Source organism: Bacillus rossius, chromosome 5 (genome assembly GCF_032445375.1).
Source record: "Bacillus rossius redtenbacheri isolate Brsri chromosome 5, Brsri_v3, whole genome shotgun sequence".
NCBI lineage: Eukaryota > Metazoa > Arthropoda > Insecta > Phasmatodea > Bacillidae > Bacillus > Bacillus rossius.
In genome coordinates this window covers 54700776-54724263 of record NC_086333.1, presented here as the reverse complement: position 1 = coordinate 54724263, position 23488 = coordinate 54700776, and the positions used below count along the sequence as shown (strand labels likewise).

The following is a 23488-nucleotide window of genomic DNA, read 5'->3' as shown; positions in this document are numbered from 1 at the left end:
TCATTGTAAATGTATATTTTACTAAGTAATAAACTGTAATAAAACTTATATGGGGTATCCCTTACTAATCTAGTTCTACCCAAAATAGGTCGTAAAATTATTATCATCACCTGCCCGAATTTTTAAACCCGTTATATTACCCTCGGTGAATATCTTTTTAAAATATGTGTGAAGGAACCGACAAATGCAAGGTAGGTATTGTGTGAAAATTTTCACCTTCAGTAATAGAAAGGGAGAGAAAATCAAAAATTTATTATGGTGAGTGGGGCCGAGCTTTAGGTCTTTTCGCTCATTACACTGGACACTATGTTGCATACCATTCTGCATTATCTGCCAAAGTTATAGTTTTTAGGTTTCTGGAGTGTAAAGATAAGAATAACCAAAAGATTTATGGAACTGAAACTCTGAGATGTAATGAAAATTGGACTGGCATCGGCATTATTAGGTTTGAATTCGTTTCATGAAAATATTATTTTATCTTACTTTGCGGTCAAAATTATCACAAATTTACCTAAACAAAACGTTTTGGGTAAATATTTTTTCGTCTTAAAGCCTCTAATGGCTGAAGAGAATTTTAGGAGAGGGGTTATTTAAGTTAGCACCCAAAATTTTCCAAACGAATTTAAATAAAGTACCTTTGTTAGTGATCTATTTTTGCATATACTTGTGGGCAAATTATAGCATTTGAACGCAAAGTTTAAATATTAAAACTACAAACCATGTTTTGTGGTGGTTTCGTTGATACGAACAATTTACACTCAAAAATAATTTCCTATAAATTTGTTTGTAGTTTGAAATATCACAATATTTGCTCTTTTGTGCCCAAAAAATTAAAGAACAAACGAAAAACTTAAAATTGTAAAACACGATTAGTCTGGTTGAAGTGTGATGCCAGTTTAAACTATCTAGTTTGCTACCTATATCGTGATTATGATGGCAATCAACTGTGCTTTATTAGGTGGATATATCTATCCAATAATAAGAGTTTGTGATCTAAGACAAAAAAATATTACAATGATTTTTTTAGCAGTATTTCAAGCACTTCCGCATAGGCATTATGATTTTTTAAAACTATGATTAATTTTATAGATTTACGTTTAGTGTTTACCCATATGCCATTTTAAAAATGAAAATTAAATCATACAAATATATCCAAGTCTTTAAGTCAGTAAAAATTGCGTTGCAGTCAATATTATTATTCTTTTATTTGTTCAACGGTTCTTATTACATAAAACAAAATAAAAAAATTTAAATGCAATTGTTGTACTTCAACATGCATGCAGTCACATTATTTAAGTATGAATTTGTAGAAAGACAAGTTTCCAATTTTAGGTTGCCTGAAAACTAAACAAAGCGTAGACCCTTCAGAGTATATTTTTACATAACCATTTCAGGGTTTGGCGACAAAAAAAATAGCAGCATTTAAAATAAGTTCATAAATGAAACAGAACGTTGGAGCGAAGCGCGTATCGCATAGTGATCGCATTATTCATAACCTTCCAACTCTTGAAGTCTTCGGCGTCTCTTCATCAATAATTCTTGATAACTGTCCACATGACTGTTGCAACCATCCGACGTCACGCTTTATTCACTTTCGCAACTATTCCTGGCTCCTAAACACGAACTGAGTGAATCTCAGACGTGACGATATTTTTCTCTTGATTTTTTTTTGTTTGACATAAAAATGTATGAGTTGTTTATAGAAGTGACAAAATTCTGATCTTTGAAAGTCAAGAAGGCTACGTAAATTGATAAATTATACATAATGACGTGGTATACCTATTTTCATGTTCTGTTGGCACACAAATTGCAAATATTATCTGTTAAAAATACCTGCAGTATTGTTGGAATAGTCCTATTATCTTAAAACTGGTTTTTTTTAATATTAATAAAATGAAAATATCAGTGAAATTATGTTGAATCTACAAAAAAAACCTGAACTTATATTTTACAATGTATATAACATAAGGTATAATTATGTGTATAATTTATTAATATATGTTCACACTTAAAAGTTTAAATTTTTAATTGGTTTTCAGTGAAAATTTTTAAATATCAATCAAAATTCTTTAACCATATATCACATTTTGCATCTAAACTCTGATGAATAAGGCTTCGTACCATCATATTTTGACAGTACTGCTTGAAAATAGTCCTGGCTGATGAAGTGACTTTTTGTTTGTTTGCTTTCATTAATAAACTTTTTAATATAAGGTTATACATTTATTAAAGAACTTTTAATATTACAAAGACGTTATATCTACGAGTAGATTTTAAGCGTAGTTAATAACACTAACAAATTAAATAATATTTTTATTCCATAAAGTACATTTTTGATAAATAATTGTTTTTATAACATACTTAAAAATAACAAACAGAGATTATTTATTTATATTCCACAGTTAAATCTGAAATATTTGTTTGAAATAGTATCACTTTTGCTATTCCCCGGAATAGATGCCTGATGTGTATGTCGTTACCTGAAACAAATTAAAACATTGTATTAGAAAACCATAAAAAGTATTATCGTTAAGTATATAATGGTCATGTTGGCTGTTCACGTGAATGTAATCTGTTTACTTTAGAACAAAATATAATTTCCCTATGTTTATTTTAAATGTTAAAGCCTCTTATATTAGCAACACACACAGTTTATTAGTACAATATGGCGTTAACCTTTTATTTTCTAAACGAAAGCTAAATCATTAGCAGTTCTTATATATATTCCATTTATATGAATGTCTGGTTCAATAAAATTAAGTGGTTAATTTTAATCTGTTAACTAAAAAATTAATATGTTTTGGCAATATTCACATAATTTAATAGTCTACATAAATTTTTATTTTACCTGAGGTGCATACAAACAAGAATGCACTCGTGTTTTATCCTCATAAAATATTATTGCTCGAGAATTCACACACGATATTTTTGTCGGTACGTTACAATTTTGGCTAACACGTGTTTTTTTAAGTGCATTTAAACAATTACGAGTGCTTTCAGTCGCACTCATACACTGACAGATCAAGTATTGTGTCTTATTAAAAAAACTATAAATTTGCATAATGACTCTTACAATGACTCATACAAGAGAGTGAAAAGTAAGTAGTTGTGCTTTTATGATAACAAATGATTCTTCGAAGGTAAAGAAGCGGGAGGAAATATTTTTATCGTCATGACCCTAGTCATGCATATTTCGCGAAAAGATTCAGGGACAAGCTGAAAGTTAAAACACCGTAACATCGTATGTGTTTCGTGATTGGGTGAGGTTCTTTCAGGTACATGACAATTGTTAAAACACCAATCACAGTAATTCATTGCGGAAGCAAATACGTCCTGAGTGGTTCAGCCAACTAAGGCAACGACTTATCTCGCAGGCGGCCGCCAATCACAAGGAAGAAACCGCTGGTACGCGTATACCTTGTTGTAGTCTAATAGGCGTTCAGCTTTATTCGCGAAAAATGCCTGCCCCTATGCATGGCCCTAGCTATTAGCGAAAGCAGCTCAAAGGTATATGTTTGAATTTTAGCCTATAGCAAAAATGAATCCGCGATTTATTTTTCCCCCGATCTTTGCCGATTAGGCAACTGGTCAGAACAAAGATCTAAGGGATGTGGGTGGAAGGGGAGGGGGGGGAGGAGTGTGTTGGATTCGAGGCCTCGACCTATCAAACGGAAGTCGAGTTTCGCAACTCAAGCGCGTTTTCCCGCTCGCAGATACGGCGACGACGGCAGCGAAGGTGACTTGCCTGCTTCACTTCTTTGTGCTGCGCGCGCTGACCCCCCCCCCCCCCCCCCCCCCCCCCCCATCTATCCATCCACAATTTTTTTCCGATCCGTCACCCGCCAATTTTTTTTTTTGCGGGTGAGGGGAAGAATGATGGAAGTGTTTTGTTTTGTAAAAGGGTTTTTTTCGTAGGAAGGGGGGGGGGATAATGTTTCCTCTTCCTCTTTCCGACCGGGGCCGATACACTCCGACGGCAGATACGGGACTGACCGCCTGTCGGCATTGCGGTTTTCGCAAGCGTCCTGTTTCGCCCCGCAGCCGCGCGCAGATAGAGATACGACGGTAACCGTCGTGGGGGGAAGTTGCGACCTTTCCTCCCTCTCCCTATCCCCCTTCCTCCTCCTACTCTACGTACGCCCTCCTTATCTTAAACGCGCGCCTCACTATCTCCGAAAGGAAAGGCGAGGCCCAGCGCCACCACTCCCGCGGATTGCAATTCGCTGATTGCGAAGCGCGCGCCGCCCTCCAGGTTACTTCGAATGCAACTTTCGAGTTTGCTTGCTATCGAAGAAATCTTAATTTAAGTTTGCCTAACATTAGCGTTCTCGTGCTTCAAAACCTCTCCGCCGCCCGCCGTGGACGAATATGAGGGAAATCTTATTTTCTGCACGATTAGTAACTTAAATCGAATACTTAGAGTTGAAATTTTTTGGCGACTGCTAAGAGAGACATGCCATGTTTACTGTAACACTTCGATACGGATTTAACTTCTAGTCGAGTAAAAAATTTCCATTTGAAATTTCAAACCTTAAATTAACTTACCTGACTTAAACACGAAATAAATGTTTTAATTGTTCAATTTTTGTCAAGAAACCACCACAGATAGGCCACTGGCATGAAGTAACATTGCAGTAATTTTATATAAGTGTTGAATTCTTTATTTCATTACTTCTGATTTATACCAGTTTAATCGAGATAAAAATTTGAATCTCTGGACATTTATTTGTAGTATTTATTTGTTTAATGAATAGCATATAAAGTTTTTGTTAACATAAAAGATAAAATAATAGTTTTTACTATCAGAATGTGGTCATAAGTATCTTCATGTTCAGTTGAAGGTTTTTGAAACTAGCCATAAAATATTATATGGTTCCCTGTAACGTTTCGCAATTTAACTTGAAAAATAAACTAACGTGGCGATATCTGTAAGAAGAAAAACTTTTAACTACGTGAACATAGTAGGGGCTTTGAATATATTTACTGTATAGAAGTCGCCAGCCCAGGTTAAAATTTCTAATACGGTTTTGAGGTATTTGGTTAATTCACCGCCGCAATCGCCACCATCTCTAGGGCATCGACTTGTGGTGGTCCCTAGCGGACAAGTGTCGAACTCTTCAAACACCCCTTCCCCCTCCTGTTGAACGACCTTGAGCTGCAGTGAATGATGGGTGGGGGGTGCGGGGAATGACAGCGGGCGACAGTGCTGCGCTCTAACGTGTAAATAACAACTATGACGATACAGGGCGTTACGACAGCGCACTGCAGCGGTGAAGTTCCCAAGCTGCTCATCATACGCTTCTGAAAAACGTAGAGTAAATCCTATCCACTCGCGACTTCTATACAGTATATATATTCAAAGGTAGGGGAGACCGGGGCTGGTTGTCACACGGGTTGGTTGTCACAAAGTTCATTTCTCCGCCGCTAGAGCGCACAGGCAGTATGACGCGCTACTGTCGTTCGCCCTCATCCGTAGTAGTATGTTGTTGTTGGAGCGAAGGTAATACGAGTTTTCTGGCAGTTAGAAGTGATATTTTACAAAGTCGGTCGGTGAGTAAAATTTATTAACCAAGGTTTTTTTCCTTTGATTTTGTCTGTAGTATTTTACTGATAGAAGATGTATTGTAGTAAACTGGGTGCTGTTTGTTACCGTTTGCGATAATTATGTACAGGTTAAGGTCTTTAGTTCAAGTCATACACCACTATGAACATAAAATGGCGGAACGGGGCAGGTTGTCTCAAGTAATAAGAGGCTGGTTGTCGCATGTGACAACCAACGCCAATGAAGTTTCGTTTTTTTTTTTTTTTTACAGATTCCGACACACGAATAATGGTTCGGAACTTAAAAAAATCTAAACGTGGAGAAGTCACAGCCAATGTAATGTTGGCAGCAGCGAGATCTGTTTTTCGAGAACACAAGTCCATCAGACAAGCCGCAAGAGAATTTGACATCAACTACTGTACGCTTGCTAGATATTGCAAAAAAATTCCCCCAAGAGAAAAAAATGACGACCAGCAAATTTTCCCATCGATTCCTGTCGGATACCAAAGAAATCGTCAGGTATTCAATGAATTTCAGGAAAAGGAGCTTGTATGTTGTATACTACAAGCATCTGACATTTACTTTGGCCTATCTCCCAAGGAAGTAAGGAAACTTGCATACCAGGTAGCTTTAGCAAATGGCATAAAAATGCCACAATCTTGGGCTTAAATTAAAATGGCGGGTTGGTTTTCCAGTTTTTTACAGCGCCATCCAACAATGTCACTTAGAACACCTGAAGCAACTAGTCTTGCTAGAGCCTCTGGTTTCAATAAAACAAATGTGGAATGATTTTTATCTAATTTGGGTGGAGTCATGGAACGCCATAATTTCCAAGCTCATGAAATATGGAATATGGACGAGACCGGAGTTACCATAATGCAAGTCCCCGACAAAGTTGTAGCTCGACGAGGATTTAAACATATTGGTAGTATTGTTTCTGCTGAGAGGGGTAGTCTTGTGACAGTCGCTTGCGCGGTGTCAGCAATCGGTAACCATATTCCGCCTTTCTTTGTCTTTCCTCGGGTTAACTACAGAGAAAACTTTGTTACTAATGGTCCTCCCGGCTCACGGGGTGCTGCCAATCCTTCAGGTTGGATGCAAGAAGCGAACTTTTTACAATTTTTGAAGCACTTTCATAACCATACCACAAGCACTCCTGAGAAGTCAGTTTTGCTTCTCTTATATAATCATAACTCTCATCTTAGCATTGAAGGTTTAAATTTTGCAAAATCAAATGGTATTGTAATGCTTTCTTTCCCGCCGCATTGCAGTCACAAATTGTAACCTTTGGACAGGTCAGTTTATGGGCCATTAAAGAAATTCACAAATTCAGCTTGTGATAGCTGGATCATAAATAATGCAGGAAAGACCATGACGATTTATGATATTCCTGGCGTGATAAGCCAGTCCTTTTCACTCGCGGTGACTCCCAGTAACATTTGTGCAGGGTTCAGAAGCACGGGAATTTTCCCCTTCAACCGAGACATTTTTACAGAATCTGATTTTGCACCCAGTTTCATCACCGATCGGCCACATCCTAGCAACCAAGTCGCTGATGAAGTCACGCCAACTCCAACAAAAACAAATCGTCAAACCAGCACCAATGAAGATGTTGAAGAAATACAAGTCGACAAACAAGGAGTACCGCACCAAGATCAGGCTGATCAAGTCCCTTCTTGCAGTGGTATGAGCAAGGCGTTAGCAATCAGTCCCGAAGTCATTCGGCCATTTCCTAAGGCTGGTGCGAGAAAAACAGTCCGCAACAATGCTAGAAAAAGGGAAACGTCGATTTTAACAGACACTCCAGTAAAGAGATTATTATAAGAAAAAAAAACAAGAAAGCTTGAGGCGCTTTGTGCCATATTTTTTGTATATTAAGCGCCCCATGCTTTTTTCTCATTTATACTAGTATTGCTTATATACTATTGTCATAAATTAAATTTTAAAATTATTTTTAACTTTTTAGTTTGATAATCTTTAAAAGCATGTTTCTTTAGTTTTTTAAACTATATTTATTTTTAACTTTTTAGTTTGATATTCTTTAAAAGCATGTGTTTTTTAGTTTTTTAAACTATATTTATGTATAATTATCATAGGGAAATGAGTTACCGACACTACCTATTACCATCTGAGATAATTATTTGGAGTTGCAACGTCACGAAGAAATGGTAAAGTCTCTCCGAATCATTTACATTTAATGTATGGATATAATCTTAGAATTTACCGGGGGAAAAAAAAAAAAAAAAAAAACATTTTTTTTTTTCGGCGTGGCCGGAAGCAGAACCCACGATTACTGAATCCGAAAACTGACGTCACAGAAGTCGCGCGCCTTAGACCGCTCGGCTAACGAACGTAATGAAATGGGTGGGACATTTTATAGTGATGAGCCACTCACTCTTAGTCGAAAGAGTTACAGACGGACAGACAAACAAACATACAGGTGAAGCTAATATAAAGCATGTAACATGTAAAAAAAAAAACAAGAAGGTGACATGTTCCAAAAGGCCACTATTCAAAGAAAACCGAGCTCAAAACGTGACTAAAAAAAATACAACTAGCAAGCGGCGTAGTGATACAAGCGAGTGCAGCGAGAGTGCCGACGAGGAAGAGTGTTTTTGCGTAGTCTGCATCGAGCCATTTTCCAAAAGCAAGCCGCAAGAAACATGGGTCCAGTGTGTAGAATGCCAGGGATGGTCTCATGAAAAATGTACCTCGGGAAATCTTCTTTACACATGTCATAACTGTTTTTCTTATGTGTCCAGTGGTGCTGATTAGGAGCAGCCTGAAATTTATGAATATACCAAATTTTAATTTTTAAAAATGTTGGAAAATACTTTAATTGCAATAAAGTACCCAGTATTGTGTATGATGTTCATATTTTCGCATACATTTTATTCAATTTTGTAATTATTTTTGCTACTACATAAATAAATATGTTCACAATATATCTGGAATGTGGGAATATTATGTATTTTAGTCAAATAATAAATAATTCATGCTTACTATTTTAAGATCATTTAATAAACCCTTACCTTTTATGTTAACTATTTTAAGAACATAATTTTGTGTGTTTTCTGTTTTTTCTTGTGTTAAAAAAAGTTGGTACAACCAACCCCGACACGTGAGACAACCATCCCCAGGGGTTGGAAGTCACGCGCCACAATTTTTTTTTTTTAATTAAAAATTCTTAGCCTTAAAAGTTTCACAGAAAGATGCTGATTTTTCATAAGATGTGAAAAAGTTAATATTTTTGTTTTCCTAAAAGATCACGTCATTATTACTTACCAAAATTAAATAAAAATTTGAATTGTAAAAAGTGTGACAACCAGCCCCGGTCTCCCCTATTTATTGTTTAAGCTTCAAGAGAAAATGCTTGCATAAAAATATAACCTTTAAACATATCCGAAACAAACATAAACAATGAGAATATCAGTAAAAATATATTTTGTGAAGTAACTGTAACTTCTAAACTACAAACATTTTCCTGAAATAATGTCTAGAGAACTTTTTTGGAGAAAAATTTCATTATTTCATTCAGGCAACTACAACGGCCACCATTTTTGTTTTTGCACTAATCAACTAATTTTGACACTCAGGCCATGAACTGTACCGAAGCTATCTCCGTGGCCTTCCCAGGACATAGAATGTTACATGGAAGCTGCACTGATAGCTGTGGTCCAATATAAAAACAATATGGCGGAACTTAATCACTCTTTAAATAAATCGCTTTTTAATGAGGTACGAATTCATTTCTCTGCGATGGGAGAGATGTGTTTATTTTTTCCCCAAGATTTGCGTTTTTTTTTTCTGACTGGGAGAATTAGTTTGTCAAAGGCGAACTTTAAATTAAGTAGGACATATAGTCTTTTATGTTCTGTGTTTTTATATCATGTACATTTGAAACCTATCAATATATTTTTCAGACTGATATCAAATTATTGATATTTTAATAACTTAAACTTTTATATCGCATGTTAACTAATTTCTCTTCGGGAGAAAGGGAACACAGGGAGTTTACTGTTAAAAATTTTACATTAAATTGACGAAGATTTTTGTTTTGAAATTATCATTAATCATTAATTTAAGATATTTACTTACATGGATTTTAATTAGAATGAACGCGAACATACAGTAATCTCCTGCGGTATTAAAAAAAAAACTTTCCAACTGGTTAAATCTTTCTTTCTTCCAAGAACACGTGTTTACAGTAGGACACAGCGCTCTAAAGTTAAAATCCTTCTTAGTTTCTACGAATATTCATTTAAAGGAGGATGAGGCCCCGCCATCTTGGATTTTTTATTTCCACATTTAGTCTGTAAGCAACGCAAATAAATAACTTATTTTTTCACGCGGGCGACTGCAATTATCATTGTTGACTTCAACAAGTAAGCAAAGCTAAGTCCTATGACAAGTTAAACAAAAAGAAGAAAAAGCAGGGAAGCTTAGTTGTAAGCGGATACAAAATATTTTGAAATTACGAGAAGTCGAAGCGTAACTATAACCACGAGGATTCCTTCTTCTTTTTTTTTTTTTTTTTTTCAGGTGGCTTTTTCGTTAGAAATGTCCTTCCGGAGGAAGTGTAGTTTGTGAAGGTGTCCCGGAGGAATGGCTAGAACAGTGATTCCCAAACCTTTTCAACTGGCGACCCACCTTCCCTTATAGGAATACCTCCACGGTCTATCGGTCCATGGTAGAGTAAAAAAACTTATTTTTTATCGTATTCCCTTCCTTATGCATGTATAATTTACTATAATATATATATATATATATATATATGCTTTTCAAGATACCGATTGATTATTGATAAATAATTTGTGTTCTGATTTGAAAATGGTTGAAAAAATTTAACACTTTGTAGCCAAACAGTTATATTTTTTTAACAATAGATATGTGTTTGGACACAAATCGATTTGTTTCGATTTTTCTTATCTTATGATGGTTCATTCGATGGTTTCTGATAGTTTTAGGATCGAGTCGCGACCCACTAGTGGGTCGCGACCCACCGTTTGGGAACCGCTTCAGCCGAAGCTCACCCGTCGTCACAGTATCCTCCTGCAGTTGCCCATCTCGTCCTTGCGATGGCCTGGGTCGCAGCGGCGGCTGTAGCCGGGGCGCAGGGGCGCCTGCACGATGCGCGGATGGGTTTTCGGGACCCCCGCGGCCTGGACCTCGCCGACCTGCGGGGCGGCGGCGGAGGCGGAGGCGGGCCGCCGCCTCCAGGGGGGCTCGTACCTGCCGCCCGCCGCCGCGCACAGCAGAGCCAGCCACAGCGCGGCCCACGCCAGCTGCGTCATGGCACTGCGCCGCGCGCCTCCCGGCCGGGCCGTGCTCCGCGGGAGATCCTTGAACCCCCCTCGGGGGCCGAGGTCGTCGTGCGAAGATAGCGCCTGACCTTCCCCCTTCCCGCTTCTTCCTGCAGACGCAGTGCGCGCGCTCCGATCAACGGTCGAGGTCAGACGCCGGGTCCCGAAACGTCTGCGCTGTCGTCGTGGTGTTGTCCACGATGTCTGTTCATCTTCATCGCGGTGTGTGTTCGTATATCAGCTGCGTTTTTTTTTTCAGGTTTTTATACTGTCTCGTAGTTGTTAGCCCTCTGATAATATTATTTTTTGACGTGACAACGTCTAATGATTCGATGAACGCCGGGCTGCACGCACGAAAAAGTGTCCCGTTACGGTGTGTCCCGTTACGCTCATTGTACGCTTGCGCCGCATCTATCTCTCTTCCGCTCGATTGGAACAACCGTCGATTTGACCTTTTTCGAGGCACATTAAACTTGAAACACTCCCATTCGTTTCCTACTTTTCCTATCATCGTCCTATCCTTAACAGAATAACACAATTTGTAAGAAGTTAAATAGCAAACATGTATAAAAGTTGTAGTTAAAAATAATCTCTTTGTTAAAGTAATAAACATATTTGAATTAATGAGTGCAAATAAAAGTAAATTTATCAATTAAACAGTATTTAAGTGGAACGCAGATGTTGTTTTAGCAATGACTTTTTGGGGAACATGCGTTTTCTTTAATACCACTAATTATCTTGCTAATTGGTCACACCAGATTTCGAAGTGAAATATACAAACCCATGCCTCAAATCCAACTAGTAAGTTATTTTAAGTTTACTTTTTGAAGTGAAACTTCTTTGCTGAGGGAGTATCAATTTTTGAGCGCTATGAAAATTCCGATCGTATGATGGGAAACCGGGAGAGATGGGGGAAAATTAGTTACGTGGTGGGGGAACCGATAGAGGAGACGACAGTGAAAGATAGAAATGACGCAGCATAATTGCGCTCTTGCGCTCTTGCGCTCTCGCGCACTTTCGCCCTTTCATGTGCGCGGTTGTTTCTTGCGGGTGGACTTCACGCTATCCCCACTCCGGGGCCGTTGGCGCGGGCGGTGATCGCTGGAGCAGCCTTGAGCGGGCTCCACGTGGTGGCGTGCGGCTCAGGTTGAACCCTGCCATGCTGCAGGGATAGGCGGGTCGCGGCGGTAGGGACCCGCCTGCGCCTGACGCCACCCCGACTTGGGGAGAGGGCATCACAACGGGGTTTGAGCTTATTATTGTGCTCCATGCCACGGGCCATATTCGGAAGAAAATATTGTTCTTTAATGTAGGTATTATTAATTAAATTACTTGTGTAAATAATCAGTATTGTTAAACAGTGTTATGTGAGTATTGTTTTAGATGTGTAAAAATATTTCTTCTGGTGTAATGCTTTTCACGCTTTAGTTTTACATGGGTAATTATTTGTCAAGAATTATTATTTGACTAACTAAATCACACATATTTACGAGCCAACGAGTGTGTAAATATGTTAAGTTCAAATAATAGGCGTGAATATTTCTCTATAGGAGTGTGGCTGTGGGTGACTGTAGCTCAACAAAGTAGCATTGAGCTAGGTCCGGTTCGTATACCACGTTAGTCACTTTCACATGCCAGATACCTACCTCAGACTACACACGTCCATTTGGACAGGTAGTTAAGCTGCACAAACTACCTTCTTTGGCAACCTTCGTGTTTAAGAATTATTTAAAATAAAAGTTTGTTTTAAATGTACGAGGAAAATAATTTTATTATTTTTTTTATTCAAAGAATGCACATGTTATTTATTCGTATGGAAAAGAGTTATTTAATTTGAGATACTACCCGCGTACTTACTATTCTCAATTTTTATATCTTGTTCTATTAAAAATATTAGTAATATTTAGCTCTATCCTTAACTTATATGCAAGAAGTTTCACTTTTGTCGCGCTTGGACTCAGCACACACATTTTTTTTCTTAAATACCACCAAGAATGCAAAACATTTTAATATATTTCACGTAATACATTAGCGAGCTATGTATTCCACAATAACCTCATTTAGACCAGATTTTAAATCCAATATTGATTAAAATACAATACGAAAAAGTTATGAAAAATAGGGACACTGCCCCTAAAATTTGGAAGTTTATGTATATTTATTTAATTTTTTTTAATTCTCTACATTTTTATAACAGCTAAACTATTAAAAAACCATTAATTTTAAAATGTCGATGCAGAAGAGTTTTCAGATTAGATTATTTAACTTTAATGCCTCATTAAAACCTAGATTCCGTTGCCCTCAATAATTTAAAGACTATATTTATCGGTGACAAGGCACGTGGTAGGTTGTTCTAACTACACAATTTATATTAATAAGAAAATGACAATAACTTCGTTCTATCAATCTTAGAGGTAAAAATTAATACTTCAAGGATTGATTTTACGAAAATGTACACACATTAGTGTATTTATTAGCGACCTTAATTATAAAGTTTAAATTGTGTCGGCAGTGACAGAAGGCGTTAGCGTACCGCAATAATGTTTCCAATAGCCTTAGGTTATAAAGATTGGTATTTATTTAAATTTAATCAATTGATTCTTTATTTTGCGATATTTAGGAGGATTTTCTGCAAAACTCTATATGAAAATGTAAAAATTTAAATTTCATGTTCCAGCTTCATAATTTTAAAAGTTATTAGGGACAGGTGCATCGTTTTAAACTCATAATGCCATTCAATATATATTAGATTGTTAGAACCGTCTTAAAGCATTCATTGCGTTATGTATTAATGTAACTACCGTTGGGTTAGTTTCACTGCCTTTTGTAAATACCCAGAATACGCAAACCAATCTGAATAGGAGAGCTTAACTCTCTCTGGAAAATCCACAAAATTTTATTCTCATAACAAATTTTTGAGAGCCTCTGAGTACTTAACAAAAGTGATTAAAACTTTTTTTTTTTTTGCTAGACGTTTGAAAACTAAGCAACGAATTTTTTTTTATTTATGTCTTATAATTTTGTAGTACACAAACATAAGTTTCATTTGGACCCTTTAATTATCTAAAAATATTTTTAGACATATTTGTTTTTCCAATACTAATGTTCTCGAAGGCTATAACGTTATCAGTTGTTTTCCAATTCAAGGACGTGTTTGTTTGCTCAGCTTAAGTGAGATAAAAAAAAATTTCTCAAGAAATATGTTTTTGAAGAGAAACTTCTTAACAGAAGTTAGGGTAATGTAGCCGGTGGCGTAGCTAAAAACGAAAAGTGAAACTTTCGGAGCGGGGTGTTCGATGGTGGAAAGGAATAAGTGTGATTAGAGAAGGGGAACAGTGAATTTAGTAGAGAGGCGGGCAACTTTAAAACTCTTAGCTAGTTGGTTGTTATCATCTTTGTTACATTTGACAGTCTTCTGTAAAAAAACCTCCATTGTGTACTTCATTAAAGGCAAATTTAATTTAAGTTATTATTTTTATTTATCAAATTACTTACTACATCAGTAGCGCTCGATGACATGTTTGTATTAAGCATACTTGCATACTTGCGCTCTATTATACTTGCGTACTCACATACATGCGCACTTGCATAATAATTTAGCACTCGGACACTTGCAAACATTCTTATACGCTCGCATCTCTGTGCACTTTCCTGTAAGCATACGTTTTTAAAAAAGTCTATTTGTGTACCTACACATTTTATATCCTTCTATCTGTGAAGTTTCACTTCAAGCGCGCTTGGCGGCCACGAAAACATTTTTATTTTATTTTGATAGTAACAGTGATGATTTGTTTGATAATTTTATAACGTTTGAAAATATTTTTCAAGTCTCCTAAATTATATAATTAAAGACTATCTACTCTACTTTGTACAGGTAAGCTATTTAGGTTTCTTAACAAGGATAGTTTATGAAATTTCCTATTTATTATTAAAAATTAAGTATACCCACTAAACAAACAAAATTATTTAATTACTACAATTTTAAAAATTATTATTTAAAACATTATTATTCCAAAAGCTGCCCTACAAACACGTTATTGTTTCCATGTCCTGTGTAGTTGGGACATCGCAAATCTTACACAAATTTAAATCTTAGAGACAGTAGTAATGTCAGATGTGTGAATTCAGTGTGATACTAGTCATAGGGGACATATATTTTGCTAAAGCGACAGTCAAGAAACAGTTTACCCTTTTAAAACATATGTAGGACCTTTGATAGTCAACGTACGTTCAAGGAAAATATGGTGTCTCTTAAATTAACGTTGGTACAAGTTTCTCAATACTTTCATGACTAAATTAAATAGTAATGAGAACTTATAAAATTCTGCATTTCATGCCTAAAATGTGTTAATAAAGTAAATAATAAAGGATTCTTTCAGAGTCAAAATGTGGGAAAAAAATATCCCTTGTCTGTTAACAACTGCCTTAAAATTCAAACAAAGTCGGACAAACAGTTATTTGAATTGACAACATAAATGATTAACTTGTTTTGATATAGCCTTAAAAATCACTTATCAATAATAATTAAAAGGGTTCTGGTCAGCCATGAGCATGATGCATCTTTAAGTAGAATCTTTACCTCTGTTTTCATCCTACTAACATATAAAGGTCTAAAGTTTCGAGGTTTGTTACTCAAGCGTGTCATTAATTTTTAATGTCATTTGAAAAAAAAATACAAAACACAGCTCGCTAATATCCTGGATTATCACACAGGCTACAAATAATTATGAAATTGCCCCCCTAAGGAAGGGAAAATGGGGACAATTTTGTTTTATATTACAAAAATAATAGAAAGTAATATATTGGCCATGAATTTTTAACACACAAAAAGTTAGTGCCCTTTCTCAATTACCACAAATCGAAATCCACGAAGAATTGTAATTATTTTGCCGTATAAGCACAAAATGTTTTGATTTAAATGGGAGTGCAAGCTTTTACGCAACTACGATAATTTACATACTCCAGCGAATTCAATGACTCCTCGGAACCAAAGCAGCGTGCATGATGTCATGTGTTTGAAATATTTACACAATTAATATCACATGGATAATATCTCTACTCATGAACTGTATTTGACTCTCATGTATAATTTCCCCCCTCCTCACAAAATACAATATACATCATTTTCAGTATACTGTTACCTTAATAGTCTATACCTTATCTTATATTACTAAACGAGGTATTTTTTCATGTACTGACTTCCCCGAACACGGCTGTAACGATTTGGTTTAGTTTAACAATTTTATTTTTTGCCAGGGAGATAAATTAATATAAGTAGGTCCTAATTAAAGAAAAATTTAGTTTTTCGTAAATTCTAAAAACAATCTACATCCAGTAAAAATAAATGCCCAAAGAGATACTTAATTACATGGAGTAAGGAACGGTAAGGAGTCTGCATGCTGTGACGTAGGTGAAGCCGAATGTTTTGCATCGCCATCGTCACGTCCAAAACACTGCGAAAATGGTGTTTGGCCACTTCTAATGATGTTCAGTAAGAATGAATTAGCATCTTTGTTGTTAAACACAGTCACTTCCAAATATACAGTCTTTTAAAACTGTTTCCACAATGCAAACACTACACTTCAGCCAATGTTTTAGGCGTCTTGCCAACATGGCGCATACCTACCATTATATAGGAAAAAATACGGTTTTTCTCACTAACTACGTAAACATAGAGACGTGGCCATCCCTTCCTATTTATACCTTGTGTACTAGTGTGTTATGGATGGATAGCTTAGAGTTCACAGGGATGATTTTTGTTCTTAATTTACTGTGTTTGGGAGGGACCGGGTTAGAGGAGGGATCTAGGTGCGTCTTAGGCTGAAGCCTATATGCCTAGTCATGCTGGGATTAGCCATGCAGGGAGAAGGTCACATGCATATTGTGCTAGGAAAGGATTGGCCAGCCCATGGCAGCGATTGATGTCATGACTAGCTCCCCTCACTCTTAACTCTAGACTAAACTACTAGATAAGTATCATCATAAATCATCACTCATTATCAATCAACATAAATCATAATCAATCATCATTAATCATCATCAATCAACACCTGTCATACTCAATAATTATCGATCATCTCCATAAATCATAATCATTTATTATCATCAATCATCATTAATCATCACTCATATCAATCATCATTAATGGGAAATCATGCGTAGATACAGGTAAAACCTAGGGCACTGTCATGCGAAGAGCAAATTTGCATGTATTAAGTGTAAAAGAATACAGGAGACAGACGATGGTATGGATGAAGAGTTGAACAGAGTATAAAGAGTCTACCATGCGGGGGTTTCGGCAATTGGACTCGTGGTCCGCTTTATATGAAAGGCACAACCGCAATCCGAACAGAACTGAAGTTAACCGAAGTAATAAATAATAGTGTAATAAATGAGTTTTTTTCGGAAGAGTGTGTAAGTTTAGCTTACTAACTAAAATAAAAGGTTGTTTAGGTTAGGGTTTTTTAAAATACTCGAAAACTGTAAAAAATATAAATCCTTGCAATACAGTTTTTTTTATTATTATTGACGAGTGACCGGAAAACTTGTGAGAACTTTGGAACTGTTCGGGTATGGCTCTCGTCCTGGTGAACACTATGCATGAGACTCTCCCTGCATGACTAGTCCCAGCATGACTAGGTGAATAGGCTTCGGCCTGAGATGGACCTAGGTCCCTCCCTAACCCGGACCCCTTCTACATATACCTACACTTTGTTTTAGTTAGGTTAGGAAAAAATAATTTTGAACTGTAGGCTTCCCGTCGTGAGAAAAATATGTGGAGCCATGGATAATTGTATATCGTAGGCAATGCAAACGTAACAATAGAGGAACAGTTAAAATACAGCTTTAGACATTTAACACACCTTAACTTGAAGCTGCGCAGTCTGTACGTGGGCTACGCATGTAGTTGTTTGTGTACTGTAAAGCAGTTATTTAATATTGTCAACTGGTAATGAAATTTTTTTTCTGTGGGTTCAGTTTTATAAGGCAATTGTATGAACAACATACATTATTTAAACAAAACAATAGGATATTTAGGAGGTATCTCTAAAGCAAATTCTAATGCTTTTTACCTTATTTTTTTATTTTCATCGTTGAAGCATAAGTTTCTCAACGTGCAACACAATTTAGACGGAAAACGTTTTGTTTAAATTTGAGAAAATTTTCACACTAGCTTAGCGTTATTTTTATAACTTCGACTTTTTGCGTGTTTTTTAGTATGTAACTCGCAATACAGCCACGAAACAAGCGGTATTTACCAGTGAAAAAAAAACAAGGACGGATATCGATTGAATCAATAATTAAATTAATGAGGAATTTTTTTGTTGAATTTTGGAATTTTTCCTGAATTTCTAAGTAAATAATTACGAATTTTCAAAATGGCGTCCAAATGTCAAGATGGCGGGTGCCACAGAATAAATAAATGACTATTGCACTCTAGCGGCTAAGAACTAAACTAACATGCTGGCAGATCACTCTAGCAGACGTAAATAAGGTGTTGGCCTCCAGCATACGAAAACAAAATGTCGGACATGACGTCATACCAGCTGTCGATATATATACCTTGGTATTAGTGGTGGAAGGTCAGTCTGCCAGTGGCTTCAGTGGAGTGAGAATATCGTAATTGATTTTGACACTCACCGAGTTTGAACCAACGACTCCATGATGCAAGTGGTGTTTTAAAAAATATTTTACTAAATTGTGGTTAAGTTTTTTTTATAAATTTTATATCTATTCCAATTAAAATCTGATAATAATTACAGATTTTCAATATAGCGACCATGATAATAATACAAGTTGGCAGAGTGTTTTTATTTACATTTTAATTTTTTTTTATAAATTAAAAAAATATTTTTTTCTAGCTGGTGGCTAAAATTAAAATTTCAACGATCTATAATCTAATATGGCGGCCGTAACGAAACGCGCAACGATGTCGTTCTTCTCATCCAAGATGGTGGGCATAACGAAATGTGCAACATTTTAGAATACAATATGGTGACCGTAACGATATGGGCAGTGTTGTTTTTAAATAATTTTTATTAAAATTTGATTACTTACATTATTTTTACGGAAAGATCTAGAAAACAAAAAGGTGGGTCCAAGATGGTGGAATCAATGATGGCGGATCCAAGATGGCCGTCGAGAGCGGTAATTGTAACAAAAATAGTGCTGCCATCTGTGTCGGATGGCGCGAACCAAAGTTTACTAAGACAAAGTTAAACCTTACAGTATTAAATGTTTAATGCATTTTAACAACATGGGCAGTATTTTAATAAAGTTTATCGTCGAAACGTCGTAAATTAGGTGCAAATCCAAGATTTAGTAATTTTTTTTAGAATTGTTTTTGCTTTTATCGGAGTAGTTACATTATATGGTTTAAATTTCGGTCTGCTAATCAAAATATGCATTAGTCAACATAGCTACACTGGCAACTAACTCTAGCGGTGTGTGCAGAAGCTACATGGGATTATAGTTCAGAATGTAAATGAAAACACAGTATGCGTATATTTATTACTCTCGGCATTATTTTCAATAATTCTGCGTTAAATTTCGTGTCTGAGTTTCGTATTTTAAGTGTATTTCAAACGTGAGAACACATTAATCTTTTTATATATTATTATATATCATTTTATTTCAAGTATATTTCTTTGATTTGTATGTATAAGCCTACCTTCCTTGCACTTATTTTCCTGCCACAAGTATTTTCCACCGATACTCACTTAGAGTAACATATTGGGTGTAAAATATCTGAGGGATAATAGGCTAACTACAAACACACGCGCCACTTTTTACACCCATTATATTATATAACACTTAGGAGCCGGCTGCCCTGCTACGGAATGAATCGGTGGGGGAAACGGGAGTATCCCGAGAAAACCCACAGACCACGGCAACGTCTCCAACGTTTCTCACTTTAGAAAAAGCTAGGTCCGGCCTTGCCGGGAATGAGTGATGACATGGTTTGAAAATATTGGAGACAGAAAAACAAACTAAAGGAAGGTGTTGTGTAAATATTTCATAATTGTTCTTAAAAATATAATAATAATAATACTAATAATACTAATAATAATAATAATAATAATAATAATAATAATAATAATAATAAAGAGAAAATAATTAAATGCCAGCTAGTCTTTCATCACTCGCCAGTAATGTGTAAAATATATCCTCGGTAACGAGAATATTCGTGTTATCATCTTGCAAATACACTTTTAATACGAAACTTGGACAAGAAATTTAAACTTGATATTTTAATTAATATTTTCAAGCGTAATAAATATATACGAAAATTATGTATTCAACTAAATTTCTGGACGCGAATCACACATAGTTTCCGCACCCGCCGGTAGAATTCGCTGCCGGAGCAGCTACGTCAACTGTAGAATCATTCCATTTGCAGACCAAAATTTTAAACTACATAATTGAAACGGCTGCGATTAAAAGTGGATAAGACTTTAAAAAAACTAAACTCCGGTTTTCAACCTGAATTTCGACAAGGAAATTTATTAAAATACTGCCCTACATGGTTGAAATTCATCAAAACGTTAATGTTCTACATAAAGATTCATTTTTTATATGTTACCTTTGGTTCGTGCCATCTGCCATAGATAGCAGCGCCGTCTGTTACGCATTCCCGTGCCATTTCTTCCGTCGCATTCACGTAATCACCAGAGACCGGAAAACAATTCGCGGATTCATTTAGTGATAGGCTGAAATTCAAACGTGTGTACAATTTCTCCTGATTTCTGCTATTGGCTCGCAGTTTAACTGGAGCTCTCTGGGCCAATGAGAGACTATCGACCAAAGAAGCGTCGAATCACAAGCTATACCCAGTGGAGACGCCTCAAAAATTAGTACCTAATGAACACGCGTGTTTACTTGAGAAATGCATAGGATAATGAAGGCTATCCTAGAGGTCAGTGAATCCGCGAATTTTTCCGGTCCCTATTTAAAGTGGATAAGACTTAAAAAAAAAAAAAAAAAAACTCAGGTTTTGAACCTGAATTTCGACAAGGGATTTTATTAAAATACTGCCCACATGGTTAATGTTCTACATAAAGGTTTCATTTTGTATTTGTTAACCTTTGGTTCGTGCCTTCTGCCATAGATAGCAGCGCCGTCTGTTACGCATTCCCGTGCCATTTCTTCCGTCGCATTCACGTAAATACCAGAGACCGGAAAAAAATTCGCAGATTCATTTCGTGATAGGCTGAAATTCAAACATGCGTACAAATTATCCTGGTTCTGCTATTGGAGCTCCCTGGGCCAATAAGAGACTATCGACCAAAGAAGCGTCGAATCACAAGCTACCCAGTGGAGACGCCTCACAATTTAGTACGCGTGTTTACTTGAGAAATGCATAGGATAATGGAGGCTATCCTAGAGGTCATTGAATCCGCGAATTTTTCCGGTCCATAGCAATTACTCCACCCGAATGCCGTATGCCGTGAGCTAAGATACTACACTACTGAGAGTGCGGCCGTTCGCCGCCAGGACATCTTTGATGAAGGGAAGGGGAGGGGAGGTCCGCACCTTCTCCTGATCGGCGCGCGGCGGTCAGTCGTCCTCGGCTGCGGCCAGCGCATCCACGAGGACCCTTGCCATGTCCTCCGCCTCGCCGCGCGACCGCCCGCCGTCCACGGTCATCAGCAGCGCCACCAGCCGGGCGAACACGTCGCCGTCCGCCGCCGCCCCTTCGCCGTCGCCGTCGCCGTCGCCGTCGTAGTAGTAGTAGGAGGAGTCCTGCTGCGCGCCGGGCGGCCCCAGGTCCTCGTAGCCGCCGAGGGACAGCTCCTCCCAGGAGCCTTCGTCCACGGGGAAAGCGCTTGCCGCGGCGATCAGCGCCGCCAGCAGGAGCGCCGATGTCTGCGGACGTGGTTGCATCCTCCTCCTTCTCCCTGCACGGGGATATGTCTCTCTCCTCCTCTCGCCGACGACGGCCGGCCGACTCGCGTTGGCGCAGCCGACGGGAGCTTATCTCTCTGTGTCCGTGGGCGATCCCAGAGCCGGCGCCAGACGGGAGTCGCCGCCGGCTGGCTGACCCCCTTCGTCGGTCGACCGCGCGCGATGCGCTCGTCTGGCGGCGGGTCCCGACGACCCTAAGCCGGGGCTATCGCACAAAGACACTCTCTGTTCGAAACAGTGTTATAAGTAGCGACGCGTTGATTAAAAAGTTTTCCAGTGGTATGCTTCGTGCAGCTAATTAATCGCTAACAAGAAAACACACACACGCAAAAAAAAAAAAAAAAAAAAAGAACATGCGAGCAAGTATTTTTCAGCAGTCGTAAGAGATGCGTAGACTCTAATCTTGGTAACAGCAAATTCATGTCTTGTCGTGTTGCAAATATGAAAAATCGCAATCCAAATATAACGTAGAAATGCTGAACGTAATTATATATATATATATATATAGATACCTATATCTTATATAATTAATTCTCTGGCCTGTTTTCCTGCCAGTCCGCGAGATCTTCCTTATTCATAGGTATATCAAATTCCATGATTTACCCCTCATTTTAAAGCTTATCGTGCCGGCTAATGACGAAAAACAGACCCACGGTCTAAAAATGTACCGCTTCTCTTAAATTTGAGACTTAAAATCATCATTTAATGGATGCGTCGATTTTTGGATAGATGTCGAATCGGACTCAATAAATATCGAATCGGATATCCACTTGAAACATCAGCGTTTACATATTTTTTTTTAATTGCACTTCCGTAATCATAAGCAGAACTTATGATAAAGAAATCTTAGAGGATCCTTCAACTTAACCAAAAAATTTCACCAAAAAACCATTAACCAAAACTTCTGGCACGTCAGACTTTTCTTATAAGTAAGTACTTTTGAAATTACTGATGATATTTTGTATCGCAAACATAACCTACAAACATAACCTCTTACATTTACTTCTCATAGCATCAGTTAGTCAAAATACTCAATACCTACTTGAATAAATTTTTTGTTCACATTGCAGATTCATTCATTGCGGAATTCCGCACGAGTCCACTAGTAATATACGTATTGTGTTTTATCGAATCATTCCATTTGCAAGTGAAATTTTAAACAACGTAATAAAACGGCTCCAATAAAAGCGAAATAGTTAAACAGCTCATACTTTCAAGTTTCGCTTTGGCTTTATAAACACTCAGATGGCAGCGTCGTGGTTACACATTTCCGTTCCATGCGACTTCCGCTCCATTCACAAAGTTACTCCTACCAAATACTGTGTACCGATAGCAAAGATGATACACATAAAATAAAATATAAATCTCAGCTTTATAACTTGACAAAAGGTATTACGATAAAAAAATTGTATTACTCATTTTGTTATGACACAAACACCAATCGGTAACTGATAACCACAATTTTATTGCATTACCTAAAATTTGGTGGCATGCATTTTAAAAACAAATTCTGTTTTTTCTAGATGGAAGCCGTTGTTCGCGATACTTGATTGAATCTGCACATGCTAAAAGGGCCTCAGTTAAACATGGCAAAGTGAGTTAAGCATGAAAATCGTATGTTATATGATGGATTCAAATTTATATGATAAAAGGTATTATGTCACACGCGCGGGTTAGCTAATATTAGCTACGGAAATTCTTAACGTGCGCTAAAAGGGTTGCTTGGAGACAGATTTCT

General features: G+C 37.1%; 1 protein-coding gene across 1 annotated transcript; it reads right to left on the bottom strand.

The window, feature by feature from the left end:
- Positions 1–1185: 1185 nt before the first annotated feature.
- On the bottom strand, positions 1186–21985 carry LOC134531817 (uncharacterized). Its single transcript, XM_063367771.1, has 2 exons — positions 21379–21985; positions 1186–2480 (listed from the first exon to the last, which is right to left on the bottom strand). The coding sequence occupies exon 1, from the start codon at positions 21727–21729 to the stop codon at positions 21403–21405; it is 327 nt and encodes a 108-aa protein (XP_063223841.1). The 5' UTR covers positions 21730–21985; the 3' UTR covers positions 1186–2480; positions 21379–21402.
- Between the last annotated feature and the right edge of the window lie 1503 nt (positions 21986–23488).